This window comes from Malaya genurostris, chromosome 3 (genome assembly GCF_030247185.1).
Source record: "Malaya genurostris strain Urasoe2022 chromosome 3, Malgen_1.1, whole genome shotgun sequence".
Lineage (NCBI taxonomy): Eukaryota > Metazoa > Arthropoda > Insecta > Diptera > Culicidae > Malaya > Malaya genurostris.
In genome coordinates, this window is record NC_080572.1 from 97,822,769 (window position 1) to 97,847,654 (window position 24,886).

Consider the following 24,886-nt stretch of genomic DNA (forward strand, 5'->3'; position numbering starts at 1 on the left):
ATTTTATTCGATATACTGATAATATTAGACTACAACAACAGAATTTTATTCTCAACATTTGCTACTTAGCCATTGTAGCTGGCGCACCTTCTTGCGAACGTTCCTTATTAAATTCCGTACAGACTTCTTTGTGACAAGTTTTGACAGTTTTTTCCAATCTTTTTCGAACTGTTGAATGGTTTCGGCTGCCGAGACATGTTTCCTAAAATGTACCTTCGTTAATGCCCAAAATTCCTCAATTGGTCGAAGTTGTGGGCAATTTGGTGGATTCATGTATGTGCCCACTTTTTTAACACATCCCGAACTGAAACCTGCTTCTTTTGCTCGAACGCCTTCAGTATACGTTCATCCAACTGAAGGTTAGCAGGACCTTTTTTTCTACCCATTTTCGGTTTATCCTCGAAGGTGTTATCCTCACCGAACTTCCTGATTGCATTTCGCACGACTTTTTCACTTACTCCTTCCATTTTTGCTTTCTTTCTCAGTGACAGTCCGCGTTCTGTGCATCATTTGTACACAATTTTTCGACGTTTTTCTGCTGAAACTCCAGGAATTTCGAAACAAACTAATGAAAACGAATAAACAACTGCACAAGTGGTTAGAGAAGAGTGTAAACAACAGGACGCAGCCATAAAAATTGACAGATTCTGAACCATTGCGAAATGGCAGCGGTTTTTGGTTGCGTCCATACTTTCTGCGACAGTCTTTATATAAGAAAGTTTATACAGTAGTTCCAAAACTCGATTTTTACGAATAGAATTGTTGATTTTTGCTATCAAAGAAACATTTTTAGAAATTTATTGAGAAACTCCAGGGGTTAACACCAGAAAAGGATAGCAAAATCATGATCAACTATTTGATTTTCACTAAAAGAGATATAAATTCAGCATAAGACAGATTTTTCAAAAAGTGCGAATGTATCTTGGCAAGCACGTTTTACTGATCAGAAACTGTTAATTGTATACAAATGGGTTTTAAGAAGAAGTAGTAGGAAATCGATGGGAAGAAAAAAGCCTGCTCTGAAAAATTACAAGACATGACGGGTCACAACATTTTAAATGAAATAAAGCTCACAGATATGAATATCTACCCAGAGAACTTTGAAAATTCGAAAATTTGCAAATTCATTGATTCTTGGCGAGGGTTCAAGTTATTCGATTTGAACCACCGATGCACTGATGAGTCGCATACGAAATCTAATGAAATTAGTATACAGAAGGACATTGTTAGCAATGGTATCAGGATGTTAAATTGTTTCAATCCATCTAGTGATGAAGTGATACCTTTCTCATATTACTCATATTTTTATTAACATCGCTAAAGGATTCTTAAAACAAATTATTTGAAATTTAAAGAAAAGTTTATTTGGGAATAAACTAACATAACCTTTTTAATTTGTAAACAGTTTTTGGGGTATCGGCTCCCTATGTTCAAATGTTCTCTGGTAGAGAGAAGATACTTTCCAACGAACAAAAAACAAAATTTGTTTCGCACAAATACCGGAAAAAATTCTTTACAATTCCAATTACTCTTCGTATGACCGCAGGCTCAACTATACCCAATTTTCTAAAATTGGGAGATTTTTCTCTACTTATTGATTTAATGTTATTGTGTCACATTTTCATTGCCAAATTTTGTATCAGTGATCAGTTGGCGACCAAAAACAGTCAATGCGAGTATGTTGTAAGAGTAAGATTATCGAAAAGTTACTTCGGAACTCATTGTAACTTAGTATGATGAGATGTGAATTCGTAACAATATTTTGACTTCATTGTCACCATCATAATCCGACTTGTTTCATTATGTCTAGCATGCGACCATTATGCAGCATAAAACTAAACTTTTTTTAATGAATAAGTTACAGGTGCTACTTGGGACGTCAACTTCGCGGTTGTCTTTTTGACTTGTTTTTATTTTTTTACAATATCATCTATTTTGTGAGTTCTAGCATTTTAGGGTTGAAGCATGTATAGCGAGATGCTGCATTCATGCACTGGATATTATGGTTGGAAGAACATCTATTGCCCGCGGAATGCGTGTTAGTGTTTCTGTTTACAGGTCTGCCTGCAAGTTCTTCGATAACAATTGTAGTAAGAAGGTGAATTGATGAATCATATCGGGGCTACTGTAAGGCTACTGTATCCGTATTCACTAACAAGTCCTTGAACTGATGTTGGTTCTATTTCATATCACATCAACATACCTATTCAATATTTCGATCTAATGTAAAAATTTCCATTCTTCATTTCGAAAGAGTGATGTTTTTTTTGTATGAAAACCCCGAATGTTAATTCATTTATCTTTTCAGTCTGTTCTCCATGACCTTCCACTTAATATATACATCCAACATAATTGAAATTTTAGAAAACGAAGTAGTATTTGAAGCATTGTTCGATTTTCAGAATGTTCTGCTATACGATTTAGCTCATGTTGTCATGAAGACTTCAATTGCTGTATTTCAAATGCATTTAAAATTTTTTCGTGTCTGTTACCATATCTCATGTGAAACAGTAAATCGAAATTACCCTAAAAATATGTAATCTTAAATATTTATTTTCCACTTTAAAAACGTCACAACTGAGTTTGGGGTAGCGCATTATTCATCGCCAATTTTGACTCACCCGCATCGTTGGGATCAAATTCGGCCTCCAGCTCTTCTTTGGTCGGTTCTCGCTCCCCGTCCGCACCAGGGCTTTGCGGTGGTTGACTGCCGTTGACGTCTCCTTGTTTCATTTTCACTCGCACCTGATGACCGCGAAACGCTGCTTGGATCTTTGTGGCTGCCTCTTCGACTGCATAAAACGGAAAAGAAAAGAAAAAACATATGCAGATTAGTTTTTCGTTGATAGATACATTCTTCGTACAGAATCAGAATCCTACATTCGTATTTGAGGAAACTTTGTTATGGATTTTTCGTGTTTGAGTTGAAAAGTGCGATCTGTTACTATCCCAAATCTGGTTGTACTTCGATTTTCCCAAATTGAAATTCAGCTCAACACAGTTTGGCCAGCTGATCATTTTCGAATAATAGAATTCGAAGTTCGTGTCAAGGATTCATTGAATGTATTTGTTGTACTCAATTCGATTGATTCAAGTTGAATATTCGATCAATTTGGACTCTGTTTTAAAGAATTTGACGTATACTTTTTAAACTAAAATGTATACGGAGTAGCTTCAAATGATAATAAAATTAGGAAACTTTTTGATGTGGGTCGAATCCATTGACGTTCGAAGAGAAATATAATTTCCCTTGAAATTTAACCCACCGTTAGCGATTGTAGCGGAAATTGCACGAGTTCGTGCAGAAGTAATCATCAGTAGCAGGACGGACGGCAGAACATACCTTAGACTTTAAAACTGCGAAGCTCTCAATTTGCACATTTTATTGCAAATTACACAAAAACAACCGACCCAAAGTTGGAAGCAACCACCAACAACAGTTCCGGTAGCACAGTGAACTAACCTTACTGGCAGCTGTTCCATTGAATCAGCCCGTATCAGCCATTTTAGTTAGGTGGTGGTGGGAAAAAAGGGTTACGGTCGCTTGAGTCTCTAGTGCACGGCACACCACACCAAATATGGGGGAACCAAGGTTCCATTTATGAAAATTCACGGTTTCGCATATACATTATGAACCTCGAGGACCCGGATAGAATGTGATAGTGATGGGTATATTTTATCCACAGGTTTCCCTTGTTTTACATTAAGGGATGAGAGGTGTGTTGGAATAAGAGTTTCCGTTCCAATTTTTTTTTCAGAAAATGTGTGTTGCTTAGAATATAGCATACTGTCTATGGTAGCTATGAAATATAGCAGCGATAGTTATAGTTTGATATAAGTGTGGCCCTCACACACGGTTAGTTCAAAAGCAAATAATGATGGCTTTGAAACAATTTGATGGTTACCATGGTGTTTTCGTTATTTGATTTAATAAAAAATGCTTAACTTCAATAGTATACGTATACCGCAATTGGGTAAGTTATGGTTGCATTATCTTATACCGTTTTTGTTCTTGAACCTACACGCGGGCGACTCTGACTCCGAGTAAAACGAACACGTGGTACGCGCCCTAAACAACAACACATAAAAAACCCTGTTTTAATCCACCTAGTGGTGTAATGATGCCTTTCTCATGTGTAATATTGTGGTATTCTATTCAAAAATTTTCTCTTCGATTTTTGAAAGAAACCAAGAGATTGTTTGTGCTTTAACTAGTATAACATACGTAGGTCATCCTTAAGAAAACGAAGTGGGTTCACTGTTATATGCACTTCCGGCAGCGGAGCCCGAGAACCGGCATAATCAAAGTCGGTTCGTACGGCCACCAACTAACATGACATACAAACTCTACTAGTACGCACTCTAAATTACGATTTAAATGTTTGTTGCATCCGAAAATATGCAGTAATTTTTGCTAGGACCATAAGACCTTTCAATTGACCCTAAGATTGGGAATAACGGTTTAGAGTCCAGTTTATAACATTTTTTACGGTTTTTGTTCCGTCAGTTTAAGTGACGGTGTACAATATTGAACACACTTTACCCTATGACTCCGGAACCGGGAGTCGGATCCGGATGAAATTCAGGAATTCCGTATGGGACCGGAAGACCTTTCATTTCAATCTAAGTCTGTGGAAATCGGTCAAACCATCGCTGAGAAAAGTGAGTGAGATCCATTTTGGTATATATGACCAGTATTTCTGGTACTTCGGATACCGGGAACCAGGATAGCCAAAATCGGTTTGTTCAGTTGCCTACTGATAATGACTATCGATTTGTGTAGTTTTTTTTTCACTACTCGGTTTTTCAAGTGATTGCATAACCTTTCTATATGAGAAAGGCAAAAAGGAAAAAATAAACATAGATGCGTGGTGCGACCCGAGAAAATTTTTAGAGCAAAACTACGCGATTGAAGTCCGATCTAGAGCGACCCCAGGTTGCTAAAACAAACACATCAAAAGTAGTTTGGGATACTCTGGGTCAGCTCTCGGGCTGCTCTGATCAATAAACGAAAACGGTATTAAACAATATTGGATTCACGGAAGTCTAGTTGAAAAATAAAAAGAACTATGAATAAATAAAAACTGTTTCATAAACAAAAATACACAATTATTATTGTTTTTTTTTGTAAAAATTTTTATTCAGGCCAATTTGCGTATATATGAGCTTTATTTTTTTACTGTTGGATCTCGTTGTCACCCTTCTTCTAGTGGGAGAGAAGCTTCCATTTCCTTCTAGAGAAGATTGGAGGTCACTTTGTCCGTGGCTGCAGATGCGCTTTGTACATTGATTGCAGTTGATAGTTGGTTTGATGGTGAAAGTGTTTTTGAAACAGGAGCACTGCATTCACTAGTTTCCGTTGTTGAGCGGTTGTCCTTGTTTTTGTTTGAAGATGTCCTTTTCGCAGTCTGAGTGCAAGGTTTGCCGTAGTGTGCAGATTGTTCACAAAACTGACATGTAACCAGTTGATTTTCATACGTAATCAGCGTTTTACACGGATGTATTCCGTCTTGATCACAAATGATGTAAGATGGAATTGCTTTACGTAGTTGCATACGTACCACTCGCACGCCATTCCGGATAACCGGGAAAAAATTTCGCCATACTTCCCTTTCGATGGGTAGAACTTCACTGTACTGCGACATACTTTCCCGAACGAACTGATCGCTGGTCTTCTATGGCACTGTCAACCATGTACACAGGGATTTTATATTTAACATTGTCATGATCAACACTGTGCACCCCGTTATTAACCGAAGCAAATGCAATTGCATCTCTTTCACGTTTGAACATAATGTACACACAGTTAGACGCCTTGTTGAATTGAATCTCACTTACATCATTGCAGACGTTCCTTAAGGGGCGGGTAGGGTCTAACACTTTTGAAAAATCATTTATTATTTTCTTTATATTTTCTTATAGTAAACCATTTGAAGAATTTTCTGTGAAATTTTCAAGCCTATTGGAACGAAACTCTAGAAGTTATGGACCCTTATCTATGGCTATCTCATTCTACGAAAAAGCAAGAGCTCGGTGCACAGGCCCAAGATTTCTACTTCGATTGACTTCAAAACTTGACAAAACTGTCTTGAAATGTTTCGTTATAATAAATTACATAAGAAAAAATATGATTTTTTGAAAGTGTTAGACCCTACGGGATCCCTGGAGTAATTAATTGTTTCTATTCATTTTATAAACAAAAACCTTTAAACGCGTTTTCCTCAAAAGCAAGTTTTGAAAGTCCGTGTCTATCGTCATTCAAAAACTACTGCACCAATTTTTTTAAAATTTTGCACACACTTTCTACATATAAAAAACCAGACCCCAATGTTTTCCTTTTCGTTGTTTGTTACTTTGGGGAGGTTTAACAGCTACAAAATGGCGGATTTTTTCGTGAAAAAATCGTAGTTTTCATTTTGAACAACCACCAAAAATTTAAATAATTTAAAAAAAAAATCAAACAGAAACGTTGGGGTCTAGAAAATCTTCTACTCAAACTATGCTGTGTTCATTTGTTCACTTCTGATTAGTCTGCGCTGAGATACAGTGGACACCGCAAATCATGATTTTTAAGAAGCGTCCTCAAAAATACCTCTTCACCGACTTATTTCTCTTTATTTTTCCACGAAAAAAATACAAAATGTTGTTCAAATGATGCTTTTTATTATGCAAAATATTTGAATTTATTTTGTTGAGCGATAATGCTGGAAAAAATCGCTAAAATGATGTTTTTTCATCGTTTAGACCCTACCTCCCCCCCTTAAGCAAAATTTCAATTTCGGTTACTGCTGGTCTAACTTTGCAGCGCTTGAAATCAAAACAGATTGAATTTGGTCTTGTAGGTCAAGTTTCAGGCTTTGTTAAATCGTATTTGCCCATTTCGTACACTCTATTGTTCACTGTTTTGTATTGTCTTTGTTTCTGCCGTAAAAAATTTTCGACTGTGTCGGATGAGATGCGAGCAGGAACTGAGACAATTATTATTGTATTAACTCCAAAAATGTTCAGAACTACAGTATTACAGACGTATTACAAGTATTACAGACCTGAACCGTGTTGATTTCAATGAAGTGAACTGATGAATTGAGAATCCAGTGTACATTCTGAATGTGTATTTGATGAAGCTATAAGGAAGTTAATAAATTTGTTTTGCGTTTATTGATTTGTATCATTGCCAAAAACATTACACTGTAATGGGATGCTCTGACAAGCAAGCGCATATTGAGAACAAGTTTCGTGATTCTATTATTTGTTTATTCACTCATGGGCACACTATTCGATCAGTAACAACACGTTTACAGCAGAAAGTAATTTTTGTAAGTTTGATAAGTTGAGCTGATAGTGAAACTGTTGATGGCCAAAAAATTGATTTCGGATATATCGGTTCCCTGATCCCGGTAGTATAGGAAATAGTGGTGAAAGACTCTATAACGAAACTCACTTCCTTTTTTTCCGAGATGGTTTTGTGGTCTCAGAGCTTGATATTAAATTTTATCCTGATCGCACTTCGGGCTTGGGACTAACGGAATAAAATGTAAAAGTGCATTCGATTGATTTCCTTGAACCATAAATCAAATAAACATAGATTTCCCAGTGTATTAGTAATGTAGTTGAGCAACCCGTGACACCAAAAGCACCGTCTGGTGGAGAATGGGTGCTCCTAAAATACATGCAAAAAGTTGCCTGCGCATTTAACACAACCACAGTAGCTAATGGAAAAAAGTACACCCGTTTGTCACTAGAGGTGCTGTTAGTGTCACCGTACAGTGAGAAATCTATGTTTATTTGATTTATGCTTGAACATAGATTAAAATGGAAGGTTAGTCCCATAGCCTGCTATTCAATTTTTGATCAATGCGTTCTTGTAAATGGCCGTTTGTTGACGGTAACTTTAAATTAAATGTTTCGCTGGGTTTAAGAAGTTCGTAGTACACTACTTTTTTCTGATCCCACCACACACACATAGCATTGCTTTTTGCCATTCTCGTGAAGAAAGGTTATACAATCACAGCGAGAACCGATCGAATTGTCATATACCACTTTAATCAGTTCGTCGAGTACGAAAATGGTTGTATGTATACATGTGTGTATGTGCGTATACAACATTTTTGTGCACTCACTTTTGTCGAAGATGGCTTATCCGACTTCTAAGATGTAAAAACTAAGATTCAAAAGAAATTATTTAAATTTCTTATTGATTACTCACTTTCCTCCGAGATGGCATGACCACTTTTCACTAACTTAGGTTCACTAATTATGGTCTCATAAAGAAATCCTAAATTTTATCCGGATAAAACTTGTGGTTCCGGAATTACAGGGTGGAAAGTGTGAAAAATTGTATACCGTCACTCAAAACGGCAAAGCAAAAAAAACGCAAAGCGTAACAAAGATCGTTTGACCGATATTCAATAGCTTAGGTTCAAAAGTAAGTTCGTTCAATCGGTTGTTTAAAGTACGAAATCAAAATCGTAAAAAAATCATCTAAATTGGAATGAAAACTAATAATTTGTAGGCTATGTTACTTGTTGGCCATACGAACCGACTTCGATTATATCGGTTCCGAAAATGTATCTGCAATAGTGATCATTTCGCGGGTTGTACCAGTTAATGTAAAAAAACTTTGATTTTTTTCAAGAATCAAAGAAATTTTTTTCAAAAGTACCACATTATATTATATGAGAACACGAGTAATATGAGAAATATCATTACAACACTAGGTGGATTAAAACAGGTTTTTCTCATAACGATTCGGTCTTGCACTCGATGTTCATGGTTCTTTGAATATATTCATTTTTCGTCTTTAATTGGAATTGGATTTCACTATTCTTTACGTTTCGTCTTCGACTAGTTAGTGCAGAGCAGTGCAAATTGAACTGCTTACTGCAAAAATTTAAAGAATTCAATTTGAACCGCTAAGCAGACGTAAAGTTAACGCTTTTTCATATTGCACCGAAGCACAATATCTTTTCGGCGTCCCGAGCGAAACGAATAGGTGACTGACCTGGCCGTTACCACAGATTTTGGTTATTTGGGGGTTTAGCTAAAAACCGTTTTGCCAGGCAAAAATTTTAAATATCTTCAATCAGAGTTGAAAAAGTGTGTAAACTCGAAGAAACTGCATCGATTGACTTTCATTGGTATTATTCGGCAGGTAACGACTAGAGAAGATATAGATATGAAAATGAAAGGCGGATAGATATTCTAGATAGAATCAGTTATAAGCTTAGATCGGAAAAGCTAGACTAGGCAGGCTCATATATGCAAGGTCGGAAGGAAGGAATGAAATTTATTTTACCTTCTACTAGTGGGGCCCACTATGCCGGTGTCAGTGGTAAATATGTCACAAAAATACGTAACAATTCTTCTAAACTGAAAACATATTTTCACATATAAACAATCAAATGGAATATCATATGGTCTTATGATCAGTACCTATTGAATTTTATCCGGATTCGATTTCCTTCCTAGTGCCCTATGCTTTGAACCGCTGCCCCGGGATAATATGATAACACATAACTCCATAAGTCGTGAAACACATATGGCACTATAATTTTCAAATTCATATGGCGTTTGTGAAATACCAACTTTCAAAAGACTATTCGTGCAATTTCATGGCATTTCGATTAGTCAGAAAAAAGTGACTGACATTTAAGTGAAGCTACACAACAAAAATTATGAAATTTACAGGTGACGCAAATCCACATCTGACACAATTCATGAGAATGTAATTCGTAAAACGACTGAATTTAACAAGAAAGATATAAACTTACGTCAAACATACCCCGCCTTTCAAGCAAACGTGTAAATTTACATATTTTAGCACATAAATATATGTCAGAATGCATTAAATATAAGTTAGATTTACTGTAAAATTAAATCATTTTTGACGCTCATATATGTCGGTCTCAGAAGACGTAAATTTACATGATTTTTTCTAGGTGTGTACTTTTGTCATTTTCAAAACAATTCCTTGTGTTAAAGTATCATTGCTTTTTGATCAAAAAAATACTGTACAAGTTCAACAATGGCTGGATTCTGTTCCATCGAAAAGAATTGTTATCAGTTTGTCAGTTTGTAAAACGTAGACATACAGACACATATGATAGTGAACGTTCTGGTCGTCTAATAAAGCTGATTACTCCAGAAAACATAAAAAAGTTCACAAATTGGTTATGTCAAATCGCAGATTCAAATTCGTAAGATAGCTGAGATGGAGCTCAGCTATTTTTTCTCACTATACCAACGATGAGGGTCATTGCCGTAAAGATACCAGAAGGTACTGTGTCTACAATTATACATGAGAAAGTTTTTTTAGAGTGGATGCCATGGTTACATATAGTCAAAAAAAACAACAAAGCTTTACTCGAACGACTAAATTTGTATACTCCTGAGAGACCTATTCGACAACGACCTTTTCTGCTATTGGAAACTCGTAACACACTATATGGTCAAAATGAACCATTCCGATCCATTCGCCTACGATTCAATGATTTCACCGAATATTTTAATTTCAACGTGTCGTCTAATGTTTTTTGCCTTTCTCATATAGAAAAGCTATGCAATCACTGTGAAAACCGACGATTTTCACAAACTAAGATTCAAATAAAAGGTCTTAAAGTTAACAACAAATTTCTAGAACATTTTATCCAGATCCGACTTCCGTTTCCGGAACTAAAGCGTGATAAGTGGAAAATTACCAATTTCATTAGTATTTTTTCACGAACGATGTTCAAAAACAGGTGCAAATCCCATAAAACTGTCTGATAAATTCTTCTAGTCTACAGAGCTTGTTAGTTTGTGGGCATAAAAACTTAATTCGGCACTAATGGCCCCCCTTTTCCTGTTTCGGAATCACCGAAAGTGGTGCAGAGAAACATAAAAAATAGAACTCACTTTGATTTCTCTGCGATGTTTGAACCGCTTTTCACATATCTAGATTTGAATTAAAGCTCATATTATCTTTAAAGTTACTGTGAAATTTCATCCGGATCTGACTTCCGGTTCCGCTGTTACAGGGCGATGAGTGTCAAAGTTTTCAAATCGCAATATAGAATGACAATATGTACCACATCGAAAGAAGAAGAAAACACAAAACAAACTATGCGTGCTTTGTTCTATTTCGTACACGCTATAAAGAAAACGAAACGGTTACAAATGTCTGCTACTGGTGTATACCCGCTGTATATTTTGGCTACCTGTGTAGCCATGGCCACCAGACGGCTACCAAAATTGTGTCAGTGACGGCTGTCAAATCTAATTTTGCAAAACATATAGTCGCCTGTACCTTAGTTAGCCAAGCGTTTTCATCTTTTCATCTTCACTGAAAATGTCAAAGATTTCAATGTGGAAAAATCCTTGTGGATACGGTTGTATCGTTTGAGTTGTATGTCTGGCAGCGGTGAGGCAGTCGGTAACCAGAATGTCTGCCAGCCATATTTTTCCCGCTGGCAGCGTTTAGTCAGCCATCTGGTAGCCATGCCCATGCGGGTAATATTGATAAAAGACGGTGCTGCGGTTTATGAAAATTAGAGCTATTTTATAATCAGCACGAACGAAAGAATAAACGAATGTCAATGAATTCCAATTTATTTGAAAAAAAATGAAGTTTTCCCATCCGGTAGTGCAGTAATACCGTGCCGTTGGTGTAGTGATATCAATAATAATAATAATAATAATAATAATAATAATAATAATAATAATAATAATGATAATAATAATAATAATAATAATAGTAATAATAATAATAATAATAATAATAATAATAATAATAATAATAATAATAATAATAATAAAAATAATAATAATATTAATATTAATAATAATAGTAATAATAATAAAAGTAATAATCCTACTACATGTTTTATGCTGCTGATTTATGCTGTTTAGTTTGACTTACATATGCAGAAGTAACAGAAACGCAGATTCGCTTCGTTTGTTAGATTTCGTTTAATTGGTTTAATCGAAATATAGCATGAGATAGTTAGTCTAGGGTTAATTAGGTTCAAAACTGTTCCAGTTTGTAGGTCATATTTGTTGGTGGCAAACGAACCAACTTTTGTTATTCCGGTCATCTGAATCCGGTTTCGGAAGTATTGGAAATAGTGATCAAAAACTGTAAAAGGGACTTCACTCACTTTTCATGGCCAAATCGATTTTCAAAAACTTATAGGTTCGAAGTAAAAGTCTTACAGTTTCATACGGAATACCTAAATTTGTTGTGGATACTACTTCCTTGATCAACATCTGTTCATAACGATGGCAACGATGGTTAAATTGAAGAAATTACACTCCGAATTGCTTCCTCATCCTTCGTATAGTCCAGATCTGGCCTTCAGTGACTGCTGACTATTCCCTGTTAAATTAAGTAATTCAACTCAAATGAAGAAGCAATCACTGATTGTGAAGCCTATTTTGAGTCAAAAGAAAAATCCTTCTACAAACACGGCATCAAGAAATTACAGAAGCTTTGGAATGATTGTATTGCTCTTGTAGGAGATTACATTTATGAAAAGAATCGATTTTTGGCAGAAATAATTTTTTTGCCTTGTGTGCAACTTTGCTTCCGCCGTTTTTTTTTTCCAAAATTTAAAGCTTAATTGCGAAAAAGTGCTTATAGATGTATTGTTCAAAGTATTGTCCGTCGTTAGCGACAACTTTCTTCCATCTTTCCGGCAATTTTCGGATCCCGGCTCGAAAAAAGGAGTCCTCTTTTGACACTATCAATGAAGCAATCCATTTTTCCAGCTCTTCGAAGGATTGAAAATGTTGATCTGCCAGGTCGTGTGCCATCGAACGGAATTGGTGGAAGTCAGAAGGGGTGACATCTGGGGAATACGGCGGGTGGGGCAAGACTTCCCATTTCAACGTTTCCAGATACTTTTTGACTACTTTTGCGACGTGAGGCCGAGCTTTGTCGTGTTGGAGGATGACTTTGTCATGTCGCTCTTGATATTGTGGCCGCTTTTCTTATAGCGCGCGACTAAGGCGCATTAGTTGCGTTCGGTAGCAATCTCCTGTGATGGTTTCACCCGGTTTTAAGAGCTCGTAGTAAATCACAGTTTTATCTTTGAAGGTTTTTTCTCTTCCACCACCATGTTTGTATTCGAAATCGAAATCACCATTTTTAAAATGTTGAAACCACTCCCGACACGTTCTTTTACTCAGAGCAGCATCACCATAAGTTTCTGATAGCATTCAGCTGCATTTTGTTCGAATTGTAACAGAAAAGTAAAACTTCCCGCAAATGTCGAGAATTGGGCACATAAACAGACATTTTCGAGCGTGAATAATATGAAAACAAGAACAACTGTCACTGAAACGGCGATGACAATTCGTTAGGCACTGTACACACGAACTTTAAAGGCATTCTCATCTATGTATTTTGACCAGCCTCAGCCGGTACAGCCACCTATCGAAAAAAAAAGAAGGAAAGTTGTACACCTGAAATTTAGTTAGTCACATGACTTATTGAGTAATGTGTTATAATAACATTGGAGTATGATTATGGATAAAAATTTAAGCCTCCTCATAAGTGACGTTGTGAAATAGGCACTATATTTTTAACACTAATTTGGAAACTAATGAGCAATTCTAGAAAGTAACAGCAAAAAAGTGACAAAATCAGAATCGACTTTTTTCAATTTGGTTTGAATTCTGTCTTTAAAAAGGGTGAAATAAATACTCGAACCTTAGCTCTTCTGATTATCTATAATAATTTTCAAATGGATGAATTGTTGTCTGCTCGTTGCTCCATAAGTAGCTCTGAACAGCATCCAAGAGTAAAAAAGAAAAATGTTCGGTGAGATAACGTTTATCGAAATTGGCAAATATGATTTTTTCCCGAGTATCAATAGTTTGGAAAAGGTATGGCTGGATAAGACGGTATTCAAATCAGCCTTACGCTTCAAAGCTCTCACTTATCCGATTACATGTTCTGTTAAATTGAACAATACTTTTGTATATTGTGTATAAGGGAAAGGTTCAAAGCACTTTGAAAAAAAAACTTATATTTGAACCTCATGAGTTTCGATTTGTGCTACAGTGCGAGTTTGTTTACATTAATGTCTAAACATCTCGATAGCGGCTGCTTCTAAGAGAAAGGTCGTTATGAGCAAATTCATTCATTTTAACCTGTAGAATTATATTTTAGTGTCTAAATGACTTTTTTTTCTATAAAAAATTTAAAGTTTTGCAATTAGTGGTTAATTTTTTCAGCTGTAACTTTGCAATTGTTCTATTTACACTTATCAAATTTGCACCAAAATGTGGGTTTAGGTTTTATTTATACTGGTAAGATCATTCCTTAGAGATATTTCACATTTTTCTTATTTACAATGTCTTATTGTATTTTCCTTACAAAAAATCGGACTAGACCAAACTCCCTCAATTATTCAAGGAAGGTTTGATCAATGGATCTTTTTTGCTTTGGGTTAAAAGCTAAATTTAAGACGCACGCGTGAAGTTTATAACCGTGCAGATATTTCTTGCAACCGTGCCTAATTAGGACTCATGTAAATATAGTTTAGACTGCGGCGTTGTTGCTCGTTTAATAATGATCATCGAGTGATATCTTTTAGTATTACGGCAGTCTATCCTTTTTATTTCTTTTGAAAAGATTAAAGAACTATTGTTCTTAATCAAAGAACTGTCGTTCACTCGTTCTTCCAGAAGAACTAGTTCTTTTTAACCGTTCCATCCATCCGTTCCGGCTCCACGTATCAGTCCCCAATTCTCGATTCCGGCAAAACCGGAAGTAGTGATCAAACAACTCTGAAATGGAAATCCCATGGATTTCCAATTTAAATCAAATTAGATGGGCATCATTGTACTACTAGGAGGATTAAAACATGTTTTTAAAGCATGCTTTGTGAATTTGTTTGATATTGAGTGGAATAATAGACATTGAAGGTAAATTTGCTGAAAACTTTCTCGATTACTATTCCCTTAAGAGTGAATTGTCATTCGAGTGGCTCTATCATCACTCACCAGAATCCTGAAATAGCTTCATTGACTTTTGAAATATCTAGTACTCAGGTTTTCTTTATTTGTTTTAGACGAAGGACTGGTAGTCGTCCTTGGAGTGGGATGGAAACAGTGAATCAATCAATTCTATTGATTTCTTCCGATAACCAGCTAAAGTGTTCCAATGTAAACGCCTGTAAATATTTGCTCACAGTTTATCTGATACACTTTTTCCATTAGCTGAACAAAACCAGAATAGATTTATATTGAACCCCACTTTTTATTATTTATGTGGAGCTGTCCTAAGTTTCTGTTCCGAGATAGAGATATCGTATATCGATGATCAGTTATTGTTTGCTACATTGTTTGACAGTCAATCAACGATTGGTATGAAGCTGGAATCGATAAAAAAATAATGTGTTTCGATAAAGGAATGACATACAGAAATAACTTTCCATTCAGTTCATATCTTGTAGTGCTTTTCTTTTGTAAATAGGCCAGGTCGGTTAACATCCACTACGATAGTTCAAGTTATGTGTGGAACTCTATAACTTGGAGCACAACACTGAATTATGTAGAAAATTGATAATCTAACTCATATTGTACAGATATTGGAGACACAATTATAATTCTCATCACAACGGCTTAATTGAACATTATGTCATTTGTATTAACAATCAACAAATTAGGTCATAGCGAGATCAGCCTGATTCATCCCTCATGTATACATGTTTCATTGAAACACCGAATATGAAAGCATTTATTGATTTACACGACAGACCGTCCACTGAAAGTGCAATCTCCCATTGCTACTACATGAATCGATTCGCGAAATGTTCGACCAGTGAAGCGAACAAATGCCCAGATTTGGTTCGCTCCGACATGTGTCATCTGTTGTAACATCCTGCTCGTCCAGTGTCAGCATCATTGTACTAGCAAACATCTACCTTATTGCTGACCTACTCGTGTCAGTGTATGGTAGAAAATTGACCTGAATCCCCAAGGAGGTAACAAGCATCACCTTCAATTAGGAAAAATGGGACGTGCTCTCGAAATAGAATCGTCTATTATGGTTTCTTCTTGTTTTTAGTTTCTTTTAAGCTGGTCTTGAAAATGGAGAAACAAAAACGTAACAATGTTTTCATGTGTGAATTCCAACTTTGTTCACAATTCAGGTTTTGCGAAGATTTAGTTTTTGTTTTGTTTTTGGTTGTAGACGTTTTATCCGTATAATATTTCGGCTCTTTAATCATCGGAAATCGAGCCCAGATAGGCTGCGGAAATGTTACTCATCACGCTATGGTCGCCTATGCTGGATTTGGTATTTTCTATTATTCAAAAGATTAACTCTTACCTTACCTTACCTTACCTAAAGAAAGCTCCTAATGTTTTACTAATGTCGAGCTAAGTTTAAACACCTGAGCTAAGTTTGGGCCTTTTTTCATGCTTTGGAACAACAATGAAACCAAACTCTAATGTTGAAAGAATAGAGCTACGTAATCTATTACTAATTCATAGCACTTTTGTTAATAACTGCCAGACCGAATTTTTTATTCAATCAGCATTTTCTCATTTTTATTGCTCGCTATTGTGCAGAAACCTAATTAGTATAGGGACCAAGGACCTGCTGAGGGTTGGCCACAGCAGTAACTGAACGCAAACCATCTCATCAATGGCACTATATCCCTGTTGGTCTATTCTAAAAATAGGAACAATCAACCCGTATCCGAGCTTTATGTGACAGCAAAGTACAGGCGCAAGTAAATGTCAGAAAAATTCATATAGGTATTAATCATGTTCACTTCTGTGATAAAAAATCTCTTGGGAGTGAGCTGAAAAGTGTGTGCAATGTTTGTAATTAATTGTATTGCGTACTCGCTTCGATGTGGCTATGCAAAAAAATGGCACTTTGAAGTGGTATTTTTAATAATTAATTTTAATATATTCGTATTGCAGGAAAACGCATAGCAAAAATTTCAGGTATACAAAGTATCCATCAGTAACGGAGAATTCATTGGTCCGCTAGTATTTATTTAAGTTTCGATAATGGTAGCCATTCGGGAGAGAACCTAAATATTGAGTATGGATTTATTATAACAGATACCGATTTCTAAGAGATGACGTAACTTGATTTTTTTTATTACAGTGATTATGCGTTACAAAGCTACTGTCGCATAGTTTTAGAATCAGTATGTGTCATTTATCTGAAGCGTAAAGAACAGCTAACGCGGGAGACGAGAAAGGTACCGGAGTGCCACCAAAGTTTTAAGATGAGAAACTGGAGGAATCGCTCGATTAAAAGCCGTCACAAATGCAAGAAGAACTTGCAAAATCATCAGCCAGCCGTTTGTCAATGATTCAAAGCAACGAGAATGGTAGGCAATTGGTTGCCGCACGAATTGGACTCAAGGGACGTCGAACGCAGATTCTTCACGTGCGAATAACTGCTTCAATGGGAAAATAGAAAAGGTTTTTTTTTGCATCGAATTGTTACTAAAGATGAAAACGGGGTTCGACCAAAATTCATAATATTTATGGTCTGAAGGACGTGCTTTGTATATGGTGGGATCAGCTGGATGTAGTGTATTATGAGCTGAAGCATCCGAGTGAAAGGATCTCGTGGGAGGTCTACCGACGACATTTGATGCGTTTTGCAACAAGACAATGCTCGTCCACATGTTGCACAGCCGATAAAAGTATGCATGGAAACGCTCAAATGAGAAGTCCTACCCCACCCCCTCGTGTAGCACCGACGTTGCTCTTTCCTATTACTTTTTATTCCGATCGATACATGGCCTGGCTGACCAGAATTGCAAACAGGGTAAAATGGGCAAAAATATTAAAAAGTGCAAAAATTACAAGAGCACTCGATTTTCTCACAGACCGCTCAACCGATTTTCTTCAACTTAGATTCAAGTTAAGGTCCTTACAGTCCTACAGCCTATATTTCATATGAACCCGACTTCCAGTTCCGGAGTTATAGGGTAAAATGTGCAAAATGAACTAAAAAAGTGCACTTGGTTATCTCAGAGACCGCTCATCAAATGAAAGGTCTTACAATAATTTTACCGAATTTCATATAATTTTACCGAATGGGTATACCGGATCATCGTTCCTGGTTCCGGAAGTACCGGGAAAATGCTCATGTGCTTTAAACCGGAAATCACTCGAGTTGCTCAGAAACGGCTAAACCGGTCTTCGCAAACTCAAATGAAAAGTATTATGTTTCCATAAGTTGATGTAGAATTTTGTCCAGATCTGGCTCCGGTTCCGGAGATACAGAGTAGTGTGTATGAAATAGCAACCGGTCATATAGAGCGATAATGCGAAAAACGTAAAAATTCTTCTAAATTTGGTTCAAAACTGTTTCAGTTTATAGGTTATGTTAGTTGCTGATCAAACAAACCGATTTCAGCTATACCGGTTCCGGAAGTACCGGAAATAGTGGACGAAAATTCAAAAACCGAACTCTCTTCATTTTGTCAGAAACAGCTGGATCGATTTTCACAAACTTCGACTCAAATAAAAACTGTCCCAGAAAGTATGGACGCAACTAAAAACCGCTGCCATTTCGCAATGGTTCATAATCTGTAAATTTTTATGGCTGCGTCCGGTTGTTTACACTCTTCTCTATCCACTGTGCAGTTGTTTATTCGTTTTCATTAGTTTGTTTCGAAATGCGTGGACTTTCAGCAGAACAACGTCAAAAAATTGTGTATAAATGGTGCACAGAACGCGGACTGTCACTGAGAAATGGAAGGAGTTAGTGAAAAAAACGTGCGAAATGCAATCAGGAAGTTCGGTGATGATAACACCTTTGAGGATAAACCGAAAACGAGTCGAAAAAAGGTCCTGCTAACCCTCAGTTGGATAAACGTATACTGAAGGTGTTCGAGCAAAAGAAGGAGGTTTCAGTTCGGGATGTGGCCAAAAAAGTGGGCAGTTCGAAGTTAAATGTTTTTCGTGCTAAAGAACGTTTGAATCTTCGAACCTATAAGAAGCAGAAACAACCAAAACGAAGTCCGAAACAAGAAGCATCGATCAGGCTGAGGGTTCGGAATCTGTATAATACGATTCTTGCTGGAAATTTGAACTGCATAATCATGGACGACGAAACCAACGTGAAACTCGATTACAAATCCTTACCGGGACCACAATATTATACGGTGAAAGAAGGGCAAGTGTTAAACCAGTCCAAGATATCGATTGAAGTCGAAAAATTTAGTAAGAAAGCTATGGTCTGGCAAGCAATTTGTAGCTGCGGTAAGATTCCGAAACCCTTCATCACCACTGCTTCAATGAACAGCGAAATATACATCAAAGAATGTTTATAAAAACGACTTCTACCCATGATTCGAAGCCACAAGGATCCTGTTGTCTTCTGGCCAGATCTAAGTTCTTGCCACTACTCGAAATCAACGGTAGAATGGTATACTACCAAAAATGTCATTTTCGTCCCAAAAGACATGAATCCACCAAATTGCTCACAACTTCGACCAATTGAGGAATTTTGGGGCATTAAAGAAGGCACATCTTAGGAAACATGTCTCGGCAGCCGAAACCATTCAACAGTTCGAAAAAGATTGGAAAAAAGTGTCAAAACTTGTCGCCAAGAAGTCTGTACGGAATTTAATGAGGAATGTTCGCAAGAAGGTGCGCCAGTTAGTCTACAATGGCAAAGTAGCAAATGTTGAGAATAATATTCTGTTGTTGTAGTCTAATATTATCAGTATATCGAATAAAATTTGAATATCTAACACTTGTGAATTATTTACAGCGAAATCAAAGTGCGTCCATACTTTCTGGGACTGTCTTTAAATGGGTCAACGTTTATAAAAATAGACTGCCCTTTGACTTTTGTTCGGATCTCACTTTCGCTGTCGGATCAACAGGGCGAGATATGTTTAAAATTTTAAATCATCATTTAAAGCAAAAATGCATAAAAACGAAGAACTCGTATGCATTTGGGACTAAATTGTTCATAATTGAAAAAAGGTGTGAAAGTGTATGCCTAAACAAATTTTTTGTTCTTATTCAATATTCAAAGAATAGTTTTTTCGAAGAATCCCTTAGTAATACTAAAATATTATTGAAAACATAAGTTATATTTAACCACTAGGTAGATTCAAACAGGTTTATTTTTTCTAAACAATTAACAATCAACCATGCGTTTCCGTCGAAGTTCTATTAGAAGAAAACACACGTTGCTTAGTTCTAATAGTTATGCACTATGCGTTTCCTTCTAATACAACTTTAAAGGAGATGCATGATTAATTCTTAATTTGTTTTAGAAAATTAAAAATATTAAGAAAAACCGAAGAATTTCAACTAGTCCAAAAATTCTTTATTTATTACTAAAAAATCCAGAGTGACTCTTAAATCCAAAGTGTGGAAAAATATATTTCATAATTTTCAAATTTATTGAAAGAAATACATCTTCGAAAAATCGAAAAAAAATGTAAACCTTCCTGATATTGCTTAAAACATCCCTGATTATCTTCAAAAGAAAATAAATTCATTTAACTGCTTTGTAACGTTACAGTTAAACATAAACTGTCACAACTGTAACCAAAAGTTCGGATAAAAGGGTCTGATTTGGATGGAGCAGCTTTCGAAGTTTATCAATAGCATTCTAAGCAACCGAACGAACTTCTAAGCTACTTCTAGAATGCAATGGTTCAGCTTCTATGCACACGGGACTAGTTCTGTACTTTGAAGAATTATTATTTCCTTGGTTATTCTATATATATAAAGGGTGATTTTTTAAGAGCTTGAGAACTTTTTTAAACAATAAAACGCATAAAATTTGCAAAATCTCATCGGTTCTTTATTTTAAACGTTAGATTGGTACATGACATTTACTTTTTGAAGATAATTTCATTTAAATGTTGACCGGTTGTGGTCCATTCGGAAAGTCCAATTTTGGGCAACTTTTTCGAGCATTTCGGCCGGAATAGCCCGAATTTCTTCGGAAATGTTGTCTTCCAAAGCTGGAATAGTTACTGGCTTATTTCTGTAGACTTTAGACTTGACGTAGCCCCACAAAAAATAGTCTAAAGGCGTCAAATCGCATGATCTTGGTGGCCAACTTACCGGTCCATTTCTTGAGATGAATTGTTCTCCGAAGTTTTCCCTCAAAATGGCCATAGAATCGCGAGCTGTGTGGCATGTAGCGCCATCTTGTTGAAACCACATGTCAACCAAGTTCAGTTCTTCCATTTTTGGCAACAAAAAGTTTGTTAGCATCGAACGATAGCGATCGCCATTCACTGTAACGTTGCGTCCAACAGCATCTTTGAAAAAATACGGTCCAATGATTCCACCAGCGTACAAACCACACCAAACAGTGCATTTTTCGGGATGCATGGGCAGTTCTTGAACGGCTTCTGGTTGCTCTTCACTCCAAATGCGGCAATTTTGCTTATTTACGTAGCCATTCAACCAGAAATGAGCCTCATCGCTGAACAAAATTTGTCGATAAAAAAGCGGATTTTCCGAATGGACCACCTAAGACGCAGCCGCGGTCAACATTTAAATGAAATTATCTTCAAAAAGTAAATGTCATGTACCAATCTAACGTTTAAAAGAAAGAACCGATGAGATTTTGCAAATTTTATGCGTTTTATTGTTTAAAAAAGTTCTCAAGCTCTTAAAAAATCACCCTTTATAAAATAATAGCGAAAAAAGTGTGTGTTGCAAATGTTCTCTGGTATGCGTGGTCCGATCTTCAAATGTTTTTTTTTGTTCGAAAGGTGACGTTTGTGCGGAACTTTTAGGCTATAGTACATAGGGAAAATTCTTCGGGAAAGTAGAGAAAGACTAGAAAATTAATTCGTTTAGAATTGGAAATTTTACATTCAATGCATGCTAGATCTCCAATGATTGTTTGGCGCGTATCGAGTTATGCAATGCTGCTGCCCGCTGGAGAGCAAAATATGGATACTAGATTATTAATAAAACCGTTTGGCGCCAAACGAGCTGATTTGTGCAAAAATTTCACTGAGCCTACTTGATTCACGTTTTTCTTTATTTCGAATCACATGTTCAATTAAGGCTGTGAACCATTCCACGGTTAATTTTAACTTTTGGTTAAAATCTGACACTTGAGTGGTTATTCGGTGTCGAGTAGTTAAATTTGACTAAAACTGTGGCCCATTTCAAAATTTGACGGACGGAAAGCTATTTGGGTTTATTTTCCACTGGAAATAATTTCAACTAAAGAATTAATATTAGAGTTTTCATTGCGAGATTTTTTTCTGTGTTGAAAAATAACTATCGATCTGTCAAAAATAACCATGCTCTCGAGCAGGGTTATTTTTGACAACATCAAATTAACCACTCGAGTGTCAGATTTTAACCAAAAGTTAAAATTAACCGCGAAATGGTTCACAGCCTAAGTAAGGGCGCCAAATGAACAGCATACAGGTTTCCATTTTCGGATATATAAATTTAGGTTCAATACCGTGTAGTCAAATTATTCGAATTAGATGGATGTTTCCTGTTTTTTTTCGGCTTAAAAATTTTCATAAGCATTTCCCGACCTATACCTTTGAAGGATTTTTCGTCCAATGTACTCGAACCATCCCGTATGACTTCTGTTTTTAAATTACATCGATTGAACCGAGATTTGGGAACTCATCGACATGTTTTACCTATTCGAATGATTCACTCTCTTGCTCATAAACCGTCAAACTGATTTTGTTTGTATTTTGCTTGAATCATTTGGGACTTTTAAGAGCAGGACAAACCCGTTTTAAAGTGCGAAGTGTACCTGAATTGGGGAAAAATGTTGAGATCGAATCAAAAACAATTGTCAGATGATTCATTTTTACAGAACACTCTACCATTCTACTTTACTTATCTCAAGCAATCATGAGGGTCGTTTGATTATTCTAATTTAAGAGTATTCGAAATAATTTCCATCCAAAGATAATTTTTGAGCTGTGAGAAATTCACAGGGACAGCTACAGATACAGAAATAAAAGGAACAAGTACAGAAGCTAAGTTCAGGAAAAAATAAAGAAGGTACAGGAACAAGTGCAGAAAGTACAAAACCAAGTACAGAAATGAGGGAAACAAGTATAGGAAGTACTGGAACAATTGAGTGCAGAAAAAGGTACAGAATGTGCAGATGGTACAGATATAAGTACAGAAGTTACAGGACCAAATACATAAAATACTGGAGCAGGTACAGAAGGTACAGGAACAAATTTTAAAACAAACACAGAAAGTACAGGAACAAACACACAAATTACAGAAACAAGCACACAAAGTACAAAATAAAGTGCAGACAATAGAGGAACAAGTACAGAAAAAAGTTAAAAGTTCAAAAGTTAATCGCAAATGTTGTCGAGACAACAATTTTAAATGGCAAATCAGAAGAAGAAAAAGTTTTCATTCCACGCATTCCAATGATGCCCACTGCTACACCATTTCAATTTGAACGTCATTTTCTTATCCGTTTAACTTTTCTATGACCGTCAATAATCGTTATGAGTCTGTAGCGTGAATTTAGAATTTTTTTCGGATGGTAAATTGTACGCTGCCTGTTTGCGTTTTGGCAAACCATCGGTTTTATATATTTTGTACTGTTATCCGCGATATAAAAAGGTTGGGGCCACTATCATAGAGCATTATAATGATATTTTTCTTCAATAATCATTAAAATTGATAAGTAGTTTTGGATTTTCTACATCTAATCTAATATTATTGCGATACGAAGTGTGCAGGGGTCCGCTAGTGGTTTAATAAAAAGTTTGAATTATTTACATGTATTGCCAACCTTTAGCTACTTCCAGTTTCCATAGGTTAGAAAATTGACTTGTGATTTTTATGTCATTCGTCGTAAGTTCATGATATTCAATAAAGTCATGTTCAGCTACTTTTAGCTTGAAATGGTATGATAGTCCCTTGAATCCTTTAGACTTTCAAAATACGATATTTTATATATTTCGGATTACTTCAAATTATCTGTATGGTCTTTTGAAGGCTTGGAGCAGAAGTGCAAAAGCAGGATTGAATTATACTGATATTTTAAAAGTAAAGAATAGACGAAATTTTTTTCATATGTGGAATTAAATGAAATTTATTTTATTTAGAAGCGACTTAGTTCATTCCACTAACCGCTTAAAAAAGTAATTTTTGGCATTCCAGGCAGTTTTCAAATTTTTCAATGGATCTGTTACTTCACCTTAGCTCCGTCAATATGGGAGTAAAAAGGTTAAAATTTTGGACGAATTGTCTCCAGTCTATAAGTATGGTAGAATTTGGTGATGAGTATGCATGATGGATTCGCACTCTGTAGTCACAGGTTCATTATTCCTGCAGAAATAAATGAGTCCTTGTTGCACTTGATCTTAGAAGGTTATTTTGGAATGATTGAAATCCCTCATATGGTGTTGTTAGTACATCCGAAAAATTACTGATCTTTTGACATCATTCCAGGAATGGAAAACTGTCTCGATTCTGTGAAACACTTAATTAAACACTAGGGGAACGAGAGGTTTCGAAGAATGTACTTTTTGTAGCCTGTAAATTGCTCTGCAACCTTTCGTGGAAGCAGAATCATAAATTTCAGCATAAATCTCCAAATAATCTGGGGAATAACCAACTTGAAGCAATTTGTTGTGACACTAGATTCGTGATGGGAATACGGGCTTATATGGTGACCTTATTTTTATGCTCTATAAGTGGTGTGCTGCGTCGGTTTTTCTGATTTCATTACTACGGAGCGCAGGCAAGTGAATTATTTACGTTAAATTTGTTCTAAATTGCTCATTCTTTTGCATGCGTTAGCTTGTCTTGAACTGCATCTCACTGACAATTATCTTTAGCGTCTTCTAGACGTTTTGCTTGACGAAAACTCAATATTTTTCTATTGGGTGAAGCTTCAAAGTGTCGGGTACCACCTAGCCGTTGTTCGCGG

The 24,886-nt window shown here is 36.1% G+C and overlaps 1 protein-coding gene across 1 annotated transcript in view; it reads right to left on the bottom strand.

Moving 5' to 3' along the window:
- LOC131439237 (neuromodulin) overlaps positions 1–24,886 on the bottom strand; it is a 296,952-nt gene that overhangs the window by 87,171 nt on the left and 184,895 nt on the right. Inside the window, exon 2 of the mRNA XM_058610006.1 lies at positions 2,622–2,792. Within this exon, the coding sequence (XP_058465989.1) occupies positions 2,622–2,792 (171 nt within the window). The remainder of the gene's footprint in view (positions 1–2,621; positions 2,793–24,886) is intronic.